Raw genomic sequence first — 16,594 nt, forward strand, 5'->3', positions numbered from 1 at the left:
TGTTACTTTATAGCATTACATTGGATACGAGAGGGGAAATATTGTTGCTGTATAGCATTAGACTGGGTACTAGATGGGAAATATTGTTACTGTATAGCATTAGACCAAGTACGAGATGGGGAAATATTGTTACTTTATAGCATTACATTGGATACGAGAGGTGAAATATTGTTGCTGTATAGCATTAGACTGGGTACTAGATGGGAAATATTGTTACTGTATAGCATTACACTGGATACAAGATGGGAAATATTGTTACTGTATAACAGTAGACTGGGTACAAGATAGGAAATATTGTTATTGTATAGTAGTAGACTGGGTACAATATGGGAAATATTTTTACCGTATGGCAGTAGACTGGGTACTAGATGGTAACTATTGTCACTTTACAGCAGTAGATTGGGTACAACATAGGAAATATTGTTACTGTATAGCATTACACTGGATACGAGAGTGGAAATATTGTTGCTCTATAGCATTGGACTGAATCGAGTACTAGATTGGAAATATTGTTACTGTATAGCATTAGACTAGGTACGAGATGGGAAATATTGTTACTGTATAGAGGTAGACTGGATACTAGATGGAAAATACTGTTTAGTAGTAGACTGGGTACAATATGGGAAATATTATTACTGTATACTGTTAAACTGAGTACAGGGTAGGAAATATTGTCACTGTATAGTAGTAGACTGGGTACGAGATGAGAAATGTTGTTACTGTATAGCAGTAGACTTGTACGAGATGGGAAATATTGTTACTGTATAGCAGTAGACTGGGTACGATATGGGAAATATTGTAACAGTATAGCAGTAGACTGAGTACGAGATGGGGAAATATTGTTACTGTATAGCATTACACTGGATACAAGAGGGGAAATATTGTTGCTGTATAGCATTACACTGGATACAAGATGGCAAATATTGTTACTGTACTGGGTACTAGATGGGAAATATTGCTGCTCTATTAGTCTGAGTATGGAATAGGAAATATTGTTAGTGTATAGCAATAGACTGGGTACGAGATGGGAAATAGTGTTACTGTATAGCATTACACTGGATACGAGAGGGGAAATATTGTTGCTGTATAGCATTGGACTGAGTACTAGATGGGAAATATTGTTACTGTATAGCATTAGACTAGGTACGAGATGGGAAATATTGTTACTGTATAGAGGTAGACTGGATACTAGATGGAAAATACTGTATAGTAGTAGACTGGGTACAATATGGGAAATATTGTTACCGTATAGCAATAGACTGCATACCAGATGGAAAATATTGTTACTGTACTGGGTACTAGATGGGAAATATTGTTGCTCTATTAGTCCGAGTATGAGATAGGAAATATTGTTACTGTATAGCAGTAGACTGGATACTAAATGAGAAATATTTTTACTGTATAGGTAGTACTAAACCAAATAACTTCTGGCTGGGTCAAAGTTCGAGGTGCACCCAACTTTTGATAGAGAAGTGAACACCACAAGTCCTGTGATTGCTTATAAATGTGAGTGTATTGGTTGTAAAAAATAATAGTTTCATCCTGGTAAAAAAGAAATGCAATTTTATTTCATCTAGTACCAATGCAAGGTTCGCACACGCTTGAAAAGACCCTAAATTTGAAGGGTTGCCCTAAAAAGTCCCTATTTTGATGATCTAGCCCTAAAAAGCCCTATATTTGACGGGCAAGTTCACAAAAGACCCTAAATTGTATAAGTCCTGAAATCGATAGAGAGTTTTCTTCTTCCGGAAACATTAAATAAATTGCCAAAAATACATCGATATCTACATTCATTTGTTGATATCTGTGCTCGCTCGAACGTTGGTGTGTAAACAATGCCAAAATGATACCAACGATTCATTCGTAAAATATCGTCAATGTTCGGTATTGTTCGTAGAAGGATTCATTTGTAACTTTTGGGGAGCACATGATTGGTCATTCTAAAACATGTTTCTAAAATACTAATCAACATCTTAATCTCAGTGCAAACTAAAAAAAACCCAGAATATTCTAAAATTATCTGAACTGAATCAGACATTTATGCCTATGTGGATTCTATGTTTATGAATGTTTACGACGGCCAGCTTGAACACAGCTCCCATTATTTTGTCGAGTTCGAAGGTCATTGCAAATGGTGGACAGCATAGTTTTAGTCCCTAAATTTTACTTATATTGACCCTTAAAAGTCCCTAAAAAGCTCCTAAATTTAGGTTTGAAATTTCTGTATGAATCATGTAATGTGTCAAGTAGCCTTGTGCTTGAAACATGTATGGGGTACCTGTAAAAAAAAGTACTAGAATTTTGTGCGGAACTAGGGTAGTCATAGACGCTACCCGTTATCTCAGAAACAAGCAGCTTGAGCCCCCCCCCCCAATTTTTTCTTATTCACTTTAAGTGTGACGGGTGGTAGTATTTATATCCGTGGCGTTTAGGTCGATTGATACGCTGCAGGTAGAAGTTTTAGCCACATATGTTACTATTGTCATCTATGGGATTTGATTTGGTAGTATACACCCTATAGCATTAGACTGGGTACGAGATGGGAAATATTGTTACTGTATAGCATTAGACTGGGTACGAGATGGGAAATATTGTTGCTGTATAGCATTAGACTTAGTACTAGATGGGAAATATTGTTACTGTATAGCATTACACTGGATACAAGATGGGAAATATTGTTACTGTACTGGGTACTAGATGGAAAATATTGTTGCTCTATTAGTCTGGGAAATATTGTTACTGTATACCATTAGACTGGGTACTAGATTGGAAATATTGTTACTATATACCATTAGACTGGGTACTAGATTGGAAATATTGTTACTATATACCATTAGACTGAGTACAAGATGGGAAATAGTGTTACTGTACTGGGTACTAGATGGAAAATATTGTTACTGTATACCATTAGACTGGGTACTAGATTGGAAATATTGTTACTGTATAGCATTAGACCGGGTATTAGATGGAAAATATTGTCACTGTATACCAATAGACTGGGTACGAGATGGGAAGTATTGTTACTGTATACCATTAGACTGGGTACAAGATGGGAAATATTGTCACTGTATAGCAGTAGACTGGGTACAAGATGGGAAATATTGTTACTGTATAGCAGTAGACTGGGTACGAGATGTGAAATGTTGTCACTGTATAGCATTAGACTGGGTACGAGATGTGAAATGTTGTCACTGTATACCATTAGACTGGGTACGAGATGTGAAATATTGTTACTGTATACCATTAGACTGGGTACAAGATGGGAAATATTGTTACTGTATAGCAGTAGACTGGGTACAAGATGGGAAGTATTGTTACTGTATACCATTAGACTGGGTACAAGATGGGAAATATTGTCACTGTATAGCAGTAGACTGGGTACGAGATGGGAAGTATTGTTACTGTATACCATTAGACTGGGTACAAGATGGGAAATATTGTCACTGTATAGCAGTAGACTGGGTACAAGATGGGAAATATTGTTACTGTATAGCAGTAGACTGGGTACGAGATGTGAAATGTTGTCACTGTATAGCATTAGACGGGGTACGAGATGTGAAATGTTGTCACTGTATACCATTAGACTGGGTACGAGATGTGAAATATTGTTACTGTATACCATTAGACTGAGTACAAGATGGGAAATAGTGTTACTGTACTGGGTACTAGATGGAAAATATTGTTACTGTATACCATTAGACTGGGTACTAGATTGGAAATATTGTTACTGTATAGCATTAGACCGGGTATTAGATGGAAAATATTGTCACTGTATACCAATAGACTGGGTACGAGATGGGAAGTATTGTTACTGTATACCATTAGACTGGGTACAAGATGGGAAATATTGTCACTGTATAGCAGTAGACTGGGTACAAGATGGGAAATATTGTTACTGTATAGCAGTAGACTGGGTACGAGATGTGAAATGTTGTCACTGTATAGCATTAGACTGGGTACGAGATGTGAAATGTTGTCACTGTATACCATTAGACTGGGTACGAGATGTGAAATATTGTTACTGTATACCATTAGACTGGGTACAAGATGGGAAATATTGTCACTGTATAGCAGTAGACTGGGTACAAGATGGGAAATATTGTTACTGTATAGCAGTAGACTGGGTACGAGATGGGAAATATTGTCACTGTATAGCATTAGACTGGGTACGAGATGGGAAATATTGTCACTGTATACCATTAGACTGGGTACGAGATGTGAAATATTTTTACTGTATACCATTAGACTGGGTACGAGATGGGAAATATTGTTACTGTATTGCTTTATATTGAATACCAGATGGAAAATATTGTTACTGTATAGCATTAGACTGGGTACGAGAGGGGAAATATTGTTACTGTATAGCATTAGACTATGTACGAGATGGGAAATATTGTTACTGTATACCAGTAGACTGGGTACGAGATGGGAAATAGTGTTACTGTATTGCATTAGACTGTGTACGAGATGGGGAATATTGTTACTGTATTGCTTTTGATTAAATACAAGATGGGAAATATTGTTACTGTATATTATTAGACTGGGTACAAGATGGGAAATATTGTTACTGTATACCATTAGAGGGTACGAGATGTGAAATATTGTTATATTACTGTATTGCTTCAGATTGAATACAAGATGGGAAATATTGTTACTGTATACCATTAGACTGGGTACTAGATGGGAAATATTGTTAGCATTAGACTGGGTACGAGATGTGAAATATTGTTACTGTATACCATTAGACTGGTTACGAGATGGGAAATATTGTTACTGTATACTATTAGACTGGGTACGAGATGATAAATATTGTTACTGTATAGCATTAGACTGGGTACGAGATGGGAAATATTGTTACTGTATACTATTAGACTGGGTACGAGATGATAAATATTGTTACTGTATACAGTCTAATGTTATACAGTAACAATATTTCCCATCTGGGCCCCATGCAGTCTAATGAATTGTTGTTTGAGAGTATTTAGAACTCAATATATTGACAAAACAGTCTCATAAATGGTGGCCATCTTGAAAACAAGATACAGTTTGTTAGATACATCACACACATTAATAAAACATGGATATAACAGTTTGAATTATGTTCTGACAGCATTTAGAACTGAAAATATTGACAAAACCATGTTGTAAATGGTGGCCATCTTGAAATCAGATATAATTTGTCCCAAATCACTGATAGGTTGGCTTATAGGACTAAATGTAATCATAGGACTTACAGAAACAGCTAAAAGAAAATTGGTGCTTTTATCAGCTCTGTTCCCATCAATTAGCTAAGCTACTGGACTAAAAGGTTTGCGAAAAGGAAGAACAGTATTTATTTATTTTTAAAGTAAACACTGATTAATCATAGGTGTGTCTATTGTCTAGTCCAGAATCAGGTTCTGTTTAAGGAAAACTAACATGTCCACATTTTCATAGGAATGCATAAGAGATGTTTGTGGTGTTTCCACCAAGCAACTATATTTGTATTGCCAGAGTTCTCTTTGAGACTTATACATATTTATTTTGCTTGCATAACGAGACTGACGTCATACAGTTTCTTTGAAAGAAGCAAAATCAATGTTTGATTGTTAAAGATGGCCACTGTGAATATTTCGTAATATTATGACAAGTACAAATTAGCACATAATACTATTTTGGGCCATTTTAATTTTACATATGCCCTCAAAATGCATTCATTAGGATACAAGAACAATTTCTAAACTGATATTTGGTGGTCCTTGTGACATTTAGGGGTAATTTATGGTTTAAAACCATGAAAATTTGACCTGAATAATAACATAACCCATTGCCATTAAAGTAGTTACGTAGGAAGCCCTATAAATCTTCAAAAACAATTCAGATATCATTAGGGGACCTTAACAGATGAAAACAAATGTATGCAGACTCATGCACCCAGTCTTTAAAAGTATATTAACGCCAAAAGGTCGCATCCCTTTTTGCGTAACAACCAATGCATATGCCAGTACTTATTCAAATTTAAATGAGTAATGGTTTATGAGTATCTGGTGAGTGTATGGTGAAATAATATTTCTTCTCACCTTTTTTTTCATCACCATGTGCACCATAAAATTTAATATACAACACCCCACTTGGCATGGATCAGTGACGTCATAATCCAAAATGGCTGCCTTTAATAAAATTTAATATTAGGTTAACCATACAACACCCCACTTGGCATGGATCAATGACGTCATAATCCAAAATGGCCGTCTTTAATACAATTTTGTATACATTATTCTTGTGTGCATTACATATCTTTTTAAATGTTAATAGAGTATGACTCATTTTAATTTTTAGTACCTTATTATAGGCCTTCGAATAACTGCTTAGAATAACAAAAAAAGTCCTTCACGATTTGGGGTCCAGGGCCAGACTAGAAACCAATATGGCGCCTTACTTCTTATTTCATGATCATGATGAAGATACAGCTCCCCAGTTTTGTAAACTCGAAGTACTTTGCCGTCAGAACTTTAAAACAGTGTATTCCAACCATGACCTTTGACTGTTACACCACCTGTTTCAGAAAATATATCACTAAAATATTTTGTTTGTTTTTAATGTGTTTTTTTCCTTCTCATAAACACTGTCACAGCAACAGTGTTTAATGTAGGTAGTTATAGCTATAGTTCTTCCCACAGGGAACGCTTTTTTTCATACTATGAAATTTACTACAAAGTATTTATTTCTAAGCAATTGTTTTCTAAACTGCTCACAAAAAATAGTAAAAAAAAAATATATATTTGTAAAACACTTTTAATTTTATTTTTACGTAAAACCAAACTGAAATTAGTTACAAAAAACATATTTGTAGGAGGATGGGACAAACTAAAGATGTAAACATGCAATGATGATTATAAATTGAGTTGAAATACATGCATATCTGCGCCATTGGCATAGCCAGGATTTTACATTGGGGGAGTTGGGTGGGTGGGCATGCAACCAATATTAGGGAGCCAACCCACTCTATGTATGTATGATTTTATAAAATTTAATAGTTTAAAAAAGGTTTGATTGAGGGTTGGCTGCATGACCCCGTGCTCCCCCCGCCTCCTCCCCCAGCCAATGATATGTGCGTTTTCGCAAATCGCAAAATAAACCAAATTAAATTATATCAGTTTATTCATAAATACACGAACAGCACCTTAAAATTATATTACACCCATAGCATGTCTTGTTTAGAAATGGGGGAGGTCTTCAAGCTTTACATAATATAAAAAAAAAAAACATTGTGGGTTAATTGTATGGTTTAGCGTTAAAGGAGGAGGGAGGGTGTCTAATTTTAACACAAATACTTAGGCTGTATCCATTTTCCTTCTTGGATTTGTGATTTTTATTTTACTAAAGTATAAAGTTAAAGTCTGTTTTGTTTAACGACACCACTTGAGCACATTGATTTATTAGTCATCAGCTACTGGATGTCAAACATTTGTTAATTTCGAAATATAGTCTTAATGAGAAAACCCACTACACCTATTTTATATGCACCACCCAGACAGGATAACGCATACCACAGCCTTTGATATACCAGTTGTGGTGCACTGGCTGGGATGAGAAATAGCCCAATGGGCCCACCAACGGGGATCGATCCCAGACCGATTGTGCATCAAGCGAGCACTTTACCACTGGTCTAAAATATTCAAAATCAAATAATTTTTAAAACTGATTTATGTGTATATATATAGTACTTTGCATTCTGGGACTAATATAGCCTAATCACTATTAATCAGCCAAAAGAAGAGAAAAGAATGTTGGACTTCTTCTCCACATCTGATATTAAAATTTCCACTTCTATGGAACATTAGTTTCCCTTACGGGGCCTCATTGTCAGGGGTTCGGACGCTTGCATAGTATCCATTCTGGAAAGTCAGCTGTACCGACATGACGTTTAGAGGGAATTACTTCCTTGATGACGTCACAGAGAAATACCCCACTTAATGAGAGTTCCCATTTTTGTTTACGATAAATATCGTAAATTATGACACACTAAGTGAACTTTATGATACCTTCGAAAATTTGTTGTATCTTAAATCTACAACATTCTATTTTGCTCTTAAATAGCTACAATATGTCATAGCTAAGATGGCTTTGAAAATATGGGCCCAGATCAACTTTGTGATCACATGCAAGCAAGCCATCAACACACTGAATTGATCTCTTGGAACTGCAAGGAAGTATTGGATTAATTTCAGGCCAATAGACCATGTGCCCTTTATGAAAATTGATAAAAATTAATTTAATATATATGTACACTAAGGATTAACAACAAGAATTAATAAATTATGACGTGTACGCCTGATTAGAAATTAACAAAGGATACAGTAGTCCATTGAAATGTTCTTTGTGTTGGATACAAATCAGACCTTGGCATTGTACAATAGAAGGACGATTGGGTGGCAGTTAAAAGGTATGATATTAACCAGCTGCAAAGGACACTGCACAAAAACACAACAATCTGCAAGTGTGATGGGTGTGGTCAAGAATAGGAAACCTATGATTTGCAGGGCCTGATTAACTCGGGCTTTGCTATATAAAATGTAAAATAGGAATTATAACAGTGAATAATTGTAACTGCATGCACCATATGGAACTAATGTTGGATTACATGTTTTATTTGTAACAGTTAACTTCAAATTAATCGATCCCATTTATAATCTTTGCATAATTATGTTTAGCTCGAGAATATCAAAATTGCAATGTGGCTTTTCCAATAATCCATGGTAAAATAAAGAGAAAGCAGAAAAATCTACTTCAAATATTCACCAAAACAGCAGTGAGTTTTTCAGTTTCAATGGATTATTGATAGACATAGCGGGGTGGGATTTAGCTCAGTCGGTTGAGTGCTCGCTTGAGGTGCTTGAGTCGCAGGATCGAATTATCTCGGAGTATTCATTCAGCTGATTGTTTTTTTTCCCGTTCCAACCAGTGTACCACAACTGGATAAAGGCTGTGGTTGTGCTTTCCTGTCTGTAGAAAAGTGCATATATAAGATCCCTTGCTGCATTAAGAAAAATGTAGCGGGTTTCCTCTGATGACTGTGTCAGAATAACCAAATGTTTGACATCCTATAGCTGATGAGTGTGCTCCTGTGGTGTCATTAAACAAAACAAACTTTAACTTTTTTGATAGACATAGCGTACAAAATATGTTCCAATCTGTTAGTTGACCACTACAGATTTTGTCATAAAATGTATATAATTATATTTCTAGAGTAAGTATCTTACTGTCATTGTTATTGCACTGGGATAACAATGACAGTAAGATACTTACTCTAGAAATATAATTATGGAACGATAACTGGAAAATAATGCCAGTTGGGTCACAACATACTCCATCCCCCAGTCATCAAAAGATTACACGAAAGTTCAGTCAGTCATCCCGCCCCCTCCCCCAGTTTAAACACACATCCATCGATTTATTGAAATTGGTGAGTGTAAAAGTAATTTTTCACAATATTGAACAAAGCTGCCTTTTAAAAGTATTCTAAGTCATTTTCATTCAGAGTTCCGGCAGTATACAAAGCATTTTTATGTGTGCATGTTACACGAGGAATCAAACCTTCACAATCGTTTTAAATAAGTGTCGGTTTTAATGCTTTGTGAAGGCTAGGAACAATAGGCCAGCAACTGCCAAACTTTGGTATATCCATAGACAAGTAAAGTTCTTCTTTTGTAAATATTTAATTCAATCTTCACTTTTAAAATGTTTCTAATGATGTTCTTTGATTCTGCAACATTTCCATAAGACTAGTCTCCAGAAATGGACTTACTTATTTTTGCAAACAAACCGAAGGTGGACTTACTTGGTTTTGCAGAAAAATCAATCACATTTTGGTAATTACCGAGTTTGTTAATAAGGTTCATTGTTTACATTCATATTTTTTGTTCATTGCTTCATAACCATTTCATGACTCAAAAAGTGGAATTAGTGAGAATTAAAATTACCATCAGGTAAAAATCTTCATTTTAAAACAAATGAAGTCAGATGGACTTACTGGGTTTTGCGCCTGAACTCCTCATATTGAGAATACCTCCAATTGTAAAATTAATGTCCACGATGTGTAGTATGACACTGTGTGCCAACGTTTATAATACTTTTATCAAAAAGTGCACAATTCATTCACATATCCTCTGCACTGTTTTAGTTATTGTGAATTAGAAACATAAATTGTAGTTAGCATTACATGATGTGTATTTGGTTCAGCTAGGGATGAATACGAATTCAACTATGATACATCTCGATGTTCGGTGCCCCAAAGATTCGAGTATATCATTACATCCCTACTGAATACATTTATTATATTCGTCTGTTAAACACTTTGGAGTTGCCAACAGCACCCATTACTAAATCCGTGCCGTGTACATGCATGATGACTTGATCTTTGTAAACAAAAGTCAAGGGTGTGTGTGTGAGAGTGAGTGTGTGTGTGAGAGTGAGTGTGTGTGTGTGCGTGTGTGTGAGAGTGTGTGCATTTTCCCCCAACCCTCTCATGTGCGATAAATATGTTGGTCGGGTGGGCATTTGTGGGAAATATTTTCCTATATGTAATACAGGTTTATCTAGTAGTGCACTTGTAACATGGTGTTAGCCAGAGATTAATTAAACCTGGTCATATGCAAAGCACATAACTCATGGGTTAACCTAGGCATGAGAAAGTGGTCCACAGTCTTTTAAGAGGAAACCTGCAATAGGTAGCAAGGGATCTTTTATATGCACCATCCAACAGACATGATAGTACATACCAAGGCCTTTGACATACCAGTTGCGGTGCACTGGCTGGAATGGGAAATAGCCCAATGGGTCCACTGATGTGGATCAACCCTAGAGCGACTGCGCATCATGCAAGCGCTTCACCACCGAGCCACATCACAACCCTCTAAGACTGTGTCAGAATTACCAAATATTTGACATCCAGTGGCCAATGTTCAATAAACGAATGTGATCTAGTGGGGTTGTTAAACACTACAAACTAACTGTTATCATGAAATGTATTTACTCATTAATTGTTTCATTGAATGATTCATTTATTATCAACAACAATTTATTTCCAGACTGTACTCGACCTATCCTGACAGGACCATATCAGATCCCCAAAAGTGCATGGATAGCCAAAGGATTCACACTTGATGATAGATTGCTGAATAACATTCTACTTGACCTTCGTAGTGGCTTGCAGTATTTCGAGACTAACACAGCTGATAGCTATATACAGGCATGTAAAATCTTCTTTGAAAAGTTTACTGTTGACTGATCAAATACCCAATGCTCTTCGATGCAAATTGATGCACATTCAGTACAGGTTCGTCCAGTTGTTGCTACACTAAATTTGGTTATGAATTTAAGCCCTTCGATTCTCTTCCCAGCCACGTATGTAGGAGTTGACATTCATGTACAGTGACACAATACAATTGTCAGTTTGCAACCTTTTAAAACTGCCTTTGAATCCAGGTATTGCCTAGACTTTACTGATCATCGTTTCAGTGTGTACAAAAGGGTTGGTGAGCCATAAAAACATTGATGAAGATGACCGCTAAGGTGGTGTTGGGTAAGGTCTGGGGAAGGATCAGCTGGGTTGATAAAACCAGTCTCTGTGTTGTAATTAGAGAAACAATAACAGGTGTCTGTTACAGAGATAAATACTGGATATCTATGTTACACCATACACAGGTACTTTAGGTTGCTGGTTATGGACGTCGATGCACAGCCACATCATGCCTTGTTGCTCATATACACTCTCTCTACAGGGTTTCTGCCAGAATTTTTTTTTTGGGTATGTAGTTAGGATTTTGTGAAAGCCAAAGGTGCCTTATTGGAAGGGTGGTCTGTGGGCCCTCCCCCCCAAAAAAATGGATTTGTAGATGTCCGGAAAAGCGATTTCCAGGCATTTGGAGTCTGAAATCCAGGCCAGCTCATGGTGATATTTTCCATGTTTTATAGGAGAATGAATGATGAATGTAACAGTCAACAGGAAATTTGTAAACTTGCCTTCATATTTTTTAATTAATTGTCTGATTATTCATGAAGTAGGCTGCATTCAGCGACAGCGAATGATGGAAACTTTCCCAAACTATTTTGACTGTTCTCGAAAAGGTTATTCGGTTTCACTTATTGAGTGAAAAAAAAACCCAAAACTCTAGCAAATGTAAGCCACAAACGGTTGGCTGAAATTTAGCCAATGGGATCAGGTTAAAATGGTGAAAACGGAACCGATCTGGCAAAAACTTACCTCAAAGTATTGGCTCAGAATGGTTAAAACAGCAGCCTACCTTTTAAACATATTCTTATTATTGCATATAATAAACAGGAACCATTCATAACTACCCATCCTGCCCTCTCATGTACACCGAAATAAAATTATTTAACGTTTGAAACAAACTTCATTTTTATTTTTTTATTTTACTCTAACCCGGACCGGTTACACTGGTACATTTTGATAGAGTATGTCATGAACCCCCTCCCTCCCATATGCTCTTTGTGTGTGATATTCAACTCCTCCCATTCATAGCACATACATATTTTATTTAGATGTCCGATAACCTATTAACATCATAAAAGTAACAACAAAAAGGTTTACAGCGTCAATACATTGTAGTTGTGTCATTATAGGTTTATATGATTTGTTCTTTTTATGAACTTTAAAAAAACCTTTCTCCCATCAAGATAAAATACATTTCATATATAAACAAATGATAGAAAATTTGTAAGCACATGAATGTATAAATTAAATATATTAAAGGGACATATTCCTGAGTTTGCTGAAATTTTAAAGATGTTATCGACTAACAGACTTTTTAATGATTGTAATTAGATATCAAATATATTTTCCTGCATAAAATATTAGTAGCTGTATATTAAAAGTTTTTCTGATCCTTCTAATATTTGTATTAGGTTGCATTTCATTTTATTTCCTAAAATATGTTGGTTTTTTTGTACCTACGAAATTATTTGAAGACAAAATCCAGTTTGGGCTTCTTACAGATATTAAGGACCGGCCTCAGTGGCGTAGTGGTTAGGCCATCGGTCTACAGGCTGGTAGGTAATGGGTTCGGATCCCAGTCGAGGCATGGAATTTTTAATCCAGATACTGACTCCAAACCCTGAGTGAGTGCTCTGCAAGGCTCAGTGGGTAGGTGTACACCACTTGCACTGACCAGTGATCCATAACTGGTTCAACAAAGGTCATGGTTTGTGCTATCCTGCCTGTGGGAAGCGCAAATAAAAGATCCCTTGCTGCTAATCGGAAAGAGTAGCCCATGTAGTGGTGACAGCGGGTTTCCTCTCAAGGTCCTTAACCATATGTTTGATGCCATATAACCGTAAATAAAATGTCTTAAGTGCGTCATTAAATTAAAATATTTCTTTCTTTCTTTCTTACAGATATTAAGATGACCAGAAATACATTGAATATACAGACACTGATATTCTAAACAAAAAATATATATAATATGTAAATTTAATTGTAGAAATATTTTATTAGTCGGAAACAACTTACAATGCAGCAAACTCAGGAATGTCCCTTTAATACAATATTTTTCATAAATATACAAAGTTGATCTTACGTAACCTACAGCAAATGCTACTCGTACTTAATTATGGATTCATGTAATGAAATTACTACCAATAATGTATTAAGCACTCCAGGAAGACAAAAGCATAATTGTAAAATTAAAAATAAATTAAATTATTTATTGGGGGGTGGGGGGCAGACATAAAAAAGAATTTGTTTCCATTTCAGCCATAGATTTTGGTGCCATTTCAGTGAACGCTAGGTTCTGTTTTGTCTAATGTTTACACTTGGACTCGTTTTGACACCGTTTCATTCCAATGTGCAGAATGTTATCAGCGCATGCACATTTCGTGACCCAGTTGCACATGATGGACTTCTTTTCACTTTCTATTTTCGTTCAAGAGAAAGTGTTGTTTCAACAAAAGGACATGATTTTTATACAAGTCTTTGTTGAAGACTTCAAACCACAAAGTGTGGGTATGTTATTTTACCCTAGAATTATTTTTGGATATGTAATTTTACCCTGTTACCCTGCTGGCAAAAACACTGCTCTATATGGATGGTTTGTTGCAATTTTTCATTCATTTAAGAATGGTGGGGGTTTTTTTTTTAAGTTCACCAGGGAATGAACCACAAAACATATCCACAGACTGTTTGAATTGGCAAATCCATGCATGCAAAATTTTGCGGATATTTTTTTTTTTTTACATATCGAGATGTCATAGCACTGTGAAAAAGCCTCTCGGCGCTGTTTTGGTCAGCAGTTGGATCACTCCAATGGGGGTGAGGCCATTGTGGTTTCTTCACCAGAGTTGACAAAATCCTCATGTGGTACGCTGGCTCCAGGGCTCAGCGCAAAATTTGTACATGCCGCATTGTTCTACACATGTCTTTTGATAAGGTATCTGAATTAGTTTGCAGTTCGGGGGAATGGTCAATGATCGAGGAGGTTCCCACTTTGGCCGACGCCGGAGGGGCATTATGATTACCAGGCGGTCTTCGATTTTGTTTACAGGACCAAGTTGACTGGTGTGCGAGTATGCAATTCCATCGGAGGAGACTGTTCCCTCATACCAGGGTGTTTCTTTTGGAAACAGACCCTTAGTGACGGATGCTCCACAGCAAGATTTAGGCTTGCCATTAGCGCACGAGTCACACAAAACCCTTGCGGAGATCGATGAATTGATCACGGGTAACAGTTGACCCCTCCGTATGACGAGTTAACCACGCCCCCTGTCACATGTGATGCAAGGTTAGACAAACTTTCAATAATGGCTGCCGATTTGCAAAATCGATACCAAAATCAACCGATCTGCCGATTACATTTTCACCTTAATGTATTTAGAAATATCGTTGTTTAATTAAAAAGCCGACAAGAGGAGACATTCAAGTGTTTCATTACAGGGTACATTTACGATGACAACGTGATTTAAATCGACGAAACCATTTTTACTTCAGTAAATCAAAGCACAAGAACCCGGAAGTGACGAACGTCGAATGCAAGCAAAAGATGATTTAAAACATCCTATGCTAACTTTTGTCAGAACTGACAAATTAAAATGTCTTGTTTGTTTCGTTTTTCTTCTTCTTTTTCATCTTAATTTTTGTTGTTGTTCAACCTTTATATTTATGGAATCCTGACATGCCGAGGAACAAGTGAATAGAAGGCGTGGCGACGACCCAGCCTAAAACCGTGGCGTCTTTATTTTCGGTCGGGTTGCGTTAAATGTTTTGTTTGTTTGGGGTTTTTTAAAAAGGGGAGGGGGGCGTGAGCAGTAACATTAAAATACAAGGCGTGGGGGAATGCTATCAGTGTATTATAATTTTATGCACAAAAGGTTACAAAACTATAGCAGGATATTGCATGTGCAAATATTATGCAAGCAGTGGTTTAGATTGTGGGATTGCGAAGTTTATGTGGGTGTATACATAGCTCACTCCTTGAACCAACCGATATACTATTTATGAAACCAAAGCCTTACACGAAAACACCTTTTTATGTGGTGCTCAGTTTGTACATGTATTTTGTGTTCTGTCAAAAATAATGTGATCTTATGTAACGGTCACGTTATACAGTTATTTCAAATTACTGAACACTATATTAATCAATATACATATTTACATGCATAGGAATGCTCATGCACAGTAAAACAGAGTTAACATGATTAATTTACGTTTTCCATAATGTATTATAGATTCTGAAGTCATACATACACATTGTACATTATAATCATGTTAATCATTGGAAAATATGTTGGCTTTGAGGGTATAATTTTAATATGGTGCCACAAATTGGGAGATATATCTTGCTGCCAAGAAAAATTAAAATAATTCCCATATCTGATGACTTTTATAATAATACAAGGAATATATGCACACTTTAACAGCAATTCGTGGCATTTTCAAACAAAAAAGTAAGAAAAACTAAGTATTCTGAAGAAAAAGTAGGAAAAATAGGACAAAGACCAAAAAGTATGAAAAAGTAGTATCGCTGGACAGTCTGTAAAATAATTGCCAATTAAGCCAGTACAACACAGTGTTTAAATAAATTATAAACTCATGTGTTGTGACAACAACTGTTGGGAATCAAACTTGAAGCTTCTGGCTCCCACAACCCAATCTCACCCCCCCCCCCCCCATTAGTTATCCTACTTTCACACAAAATGTATTCACAAAGCTTTATCTGTTCTAGAGGCATAGCCAGATAAAAAATTGTAATAAATATTACAAGACAACCCATGCCTACAGAACAGTAATTATAATAAAAAATTAAAATTTAATAAAAAAAAATGTACATGTATATATAAAAAGAAAAAAAAGAGGCAAAATTATATATATATATATATATATATATATAACATGAAACTAAACCACAGATTGCAGTTTGCACAATTTGTTTAATATATATTATGAGAATACTTCCGAACATTTTCTTTTTTCTGAAAGAGAGGGTCTTTACATATTAATCCCTATGCAGTCTGGTACAGGTAAATATATTTATTCAAAAATGTATCTTGCTGTGGCATCCATCTCCAAATCCTCAAAACTTGTACAGTCAACTGAGCAATT

The 16,594-nt window shown here is 35.9% G+C and overlaps 1 protein-coding gene across 1 annotated transcript in view; it reads left to right on the plus strand.

Annotated features, from left to right (window-relative positions):
- Nucleotides 1–11,269, plus strand: part of LOC121383695 — a 290,334-nt gene extending 279,065 nt beyond the window's left edge. The window contains exon 11 of the mRNA XM_041513789.1: nucleotides 11,070–11,269. Coding sequence (XP_041369723.1) covers nucleotides 11,070–11,269 — 200 coding nt within the window. The remainder of the gene's footprint in view (nucleotides 1–11,069) is intronic.
- The last annotated feature ends 5,325 nt before the right edge of the window (nucleotides 11,270–16,594 follow it).

Source organism: Gigantopelta aegis, chromosome 10 (genome assembly GCF_016097555.1).
Source record: "Gigantopelta aegis isolate Gae_Host chromosome 10, Gae_host_genome, whole genome shotgun sequence".
In the NCBI taxonomy this organism is placed as follows: Eukaryota; Metazoa; Mollusca; class Gastropoda; order Neomphalida; family Peltospiridae; genus Gigantopelta; species Gigantopelta aegis.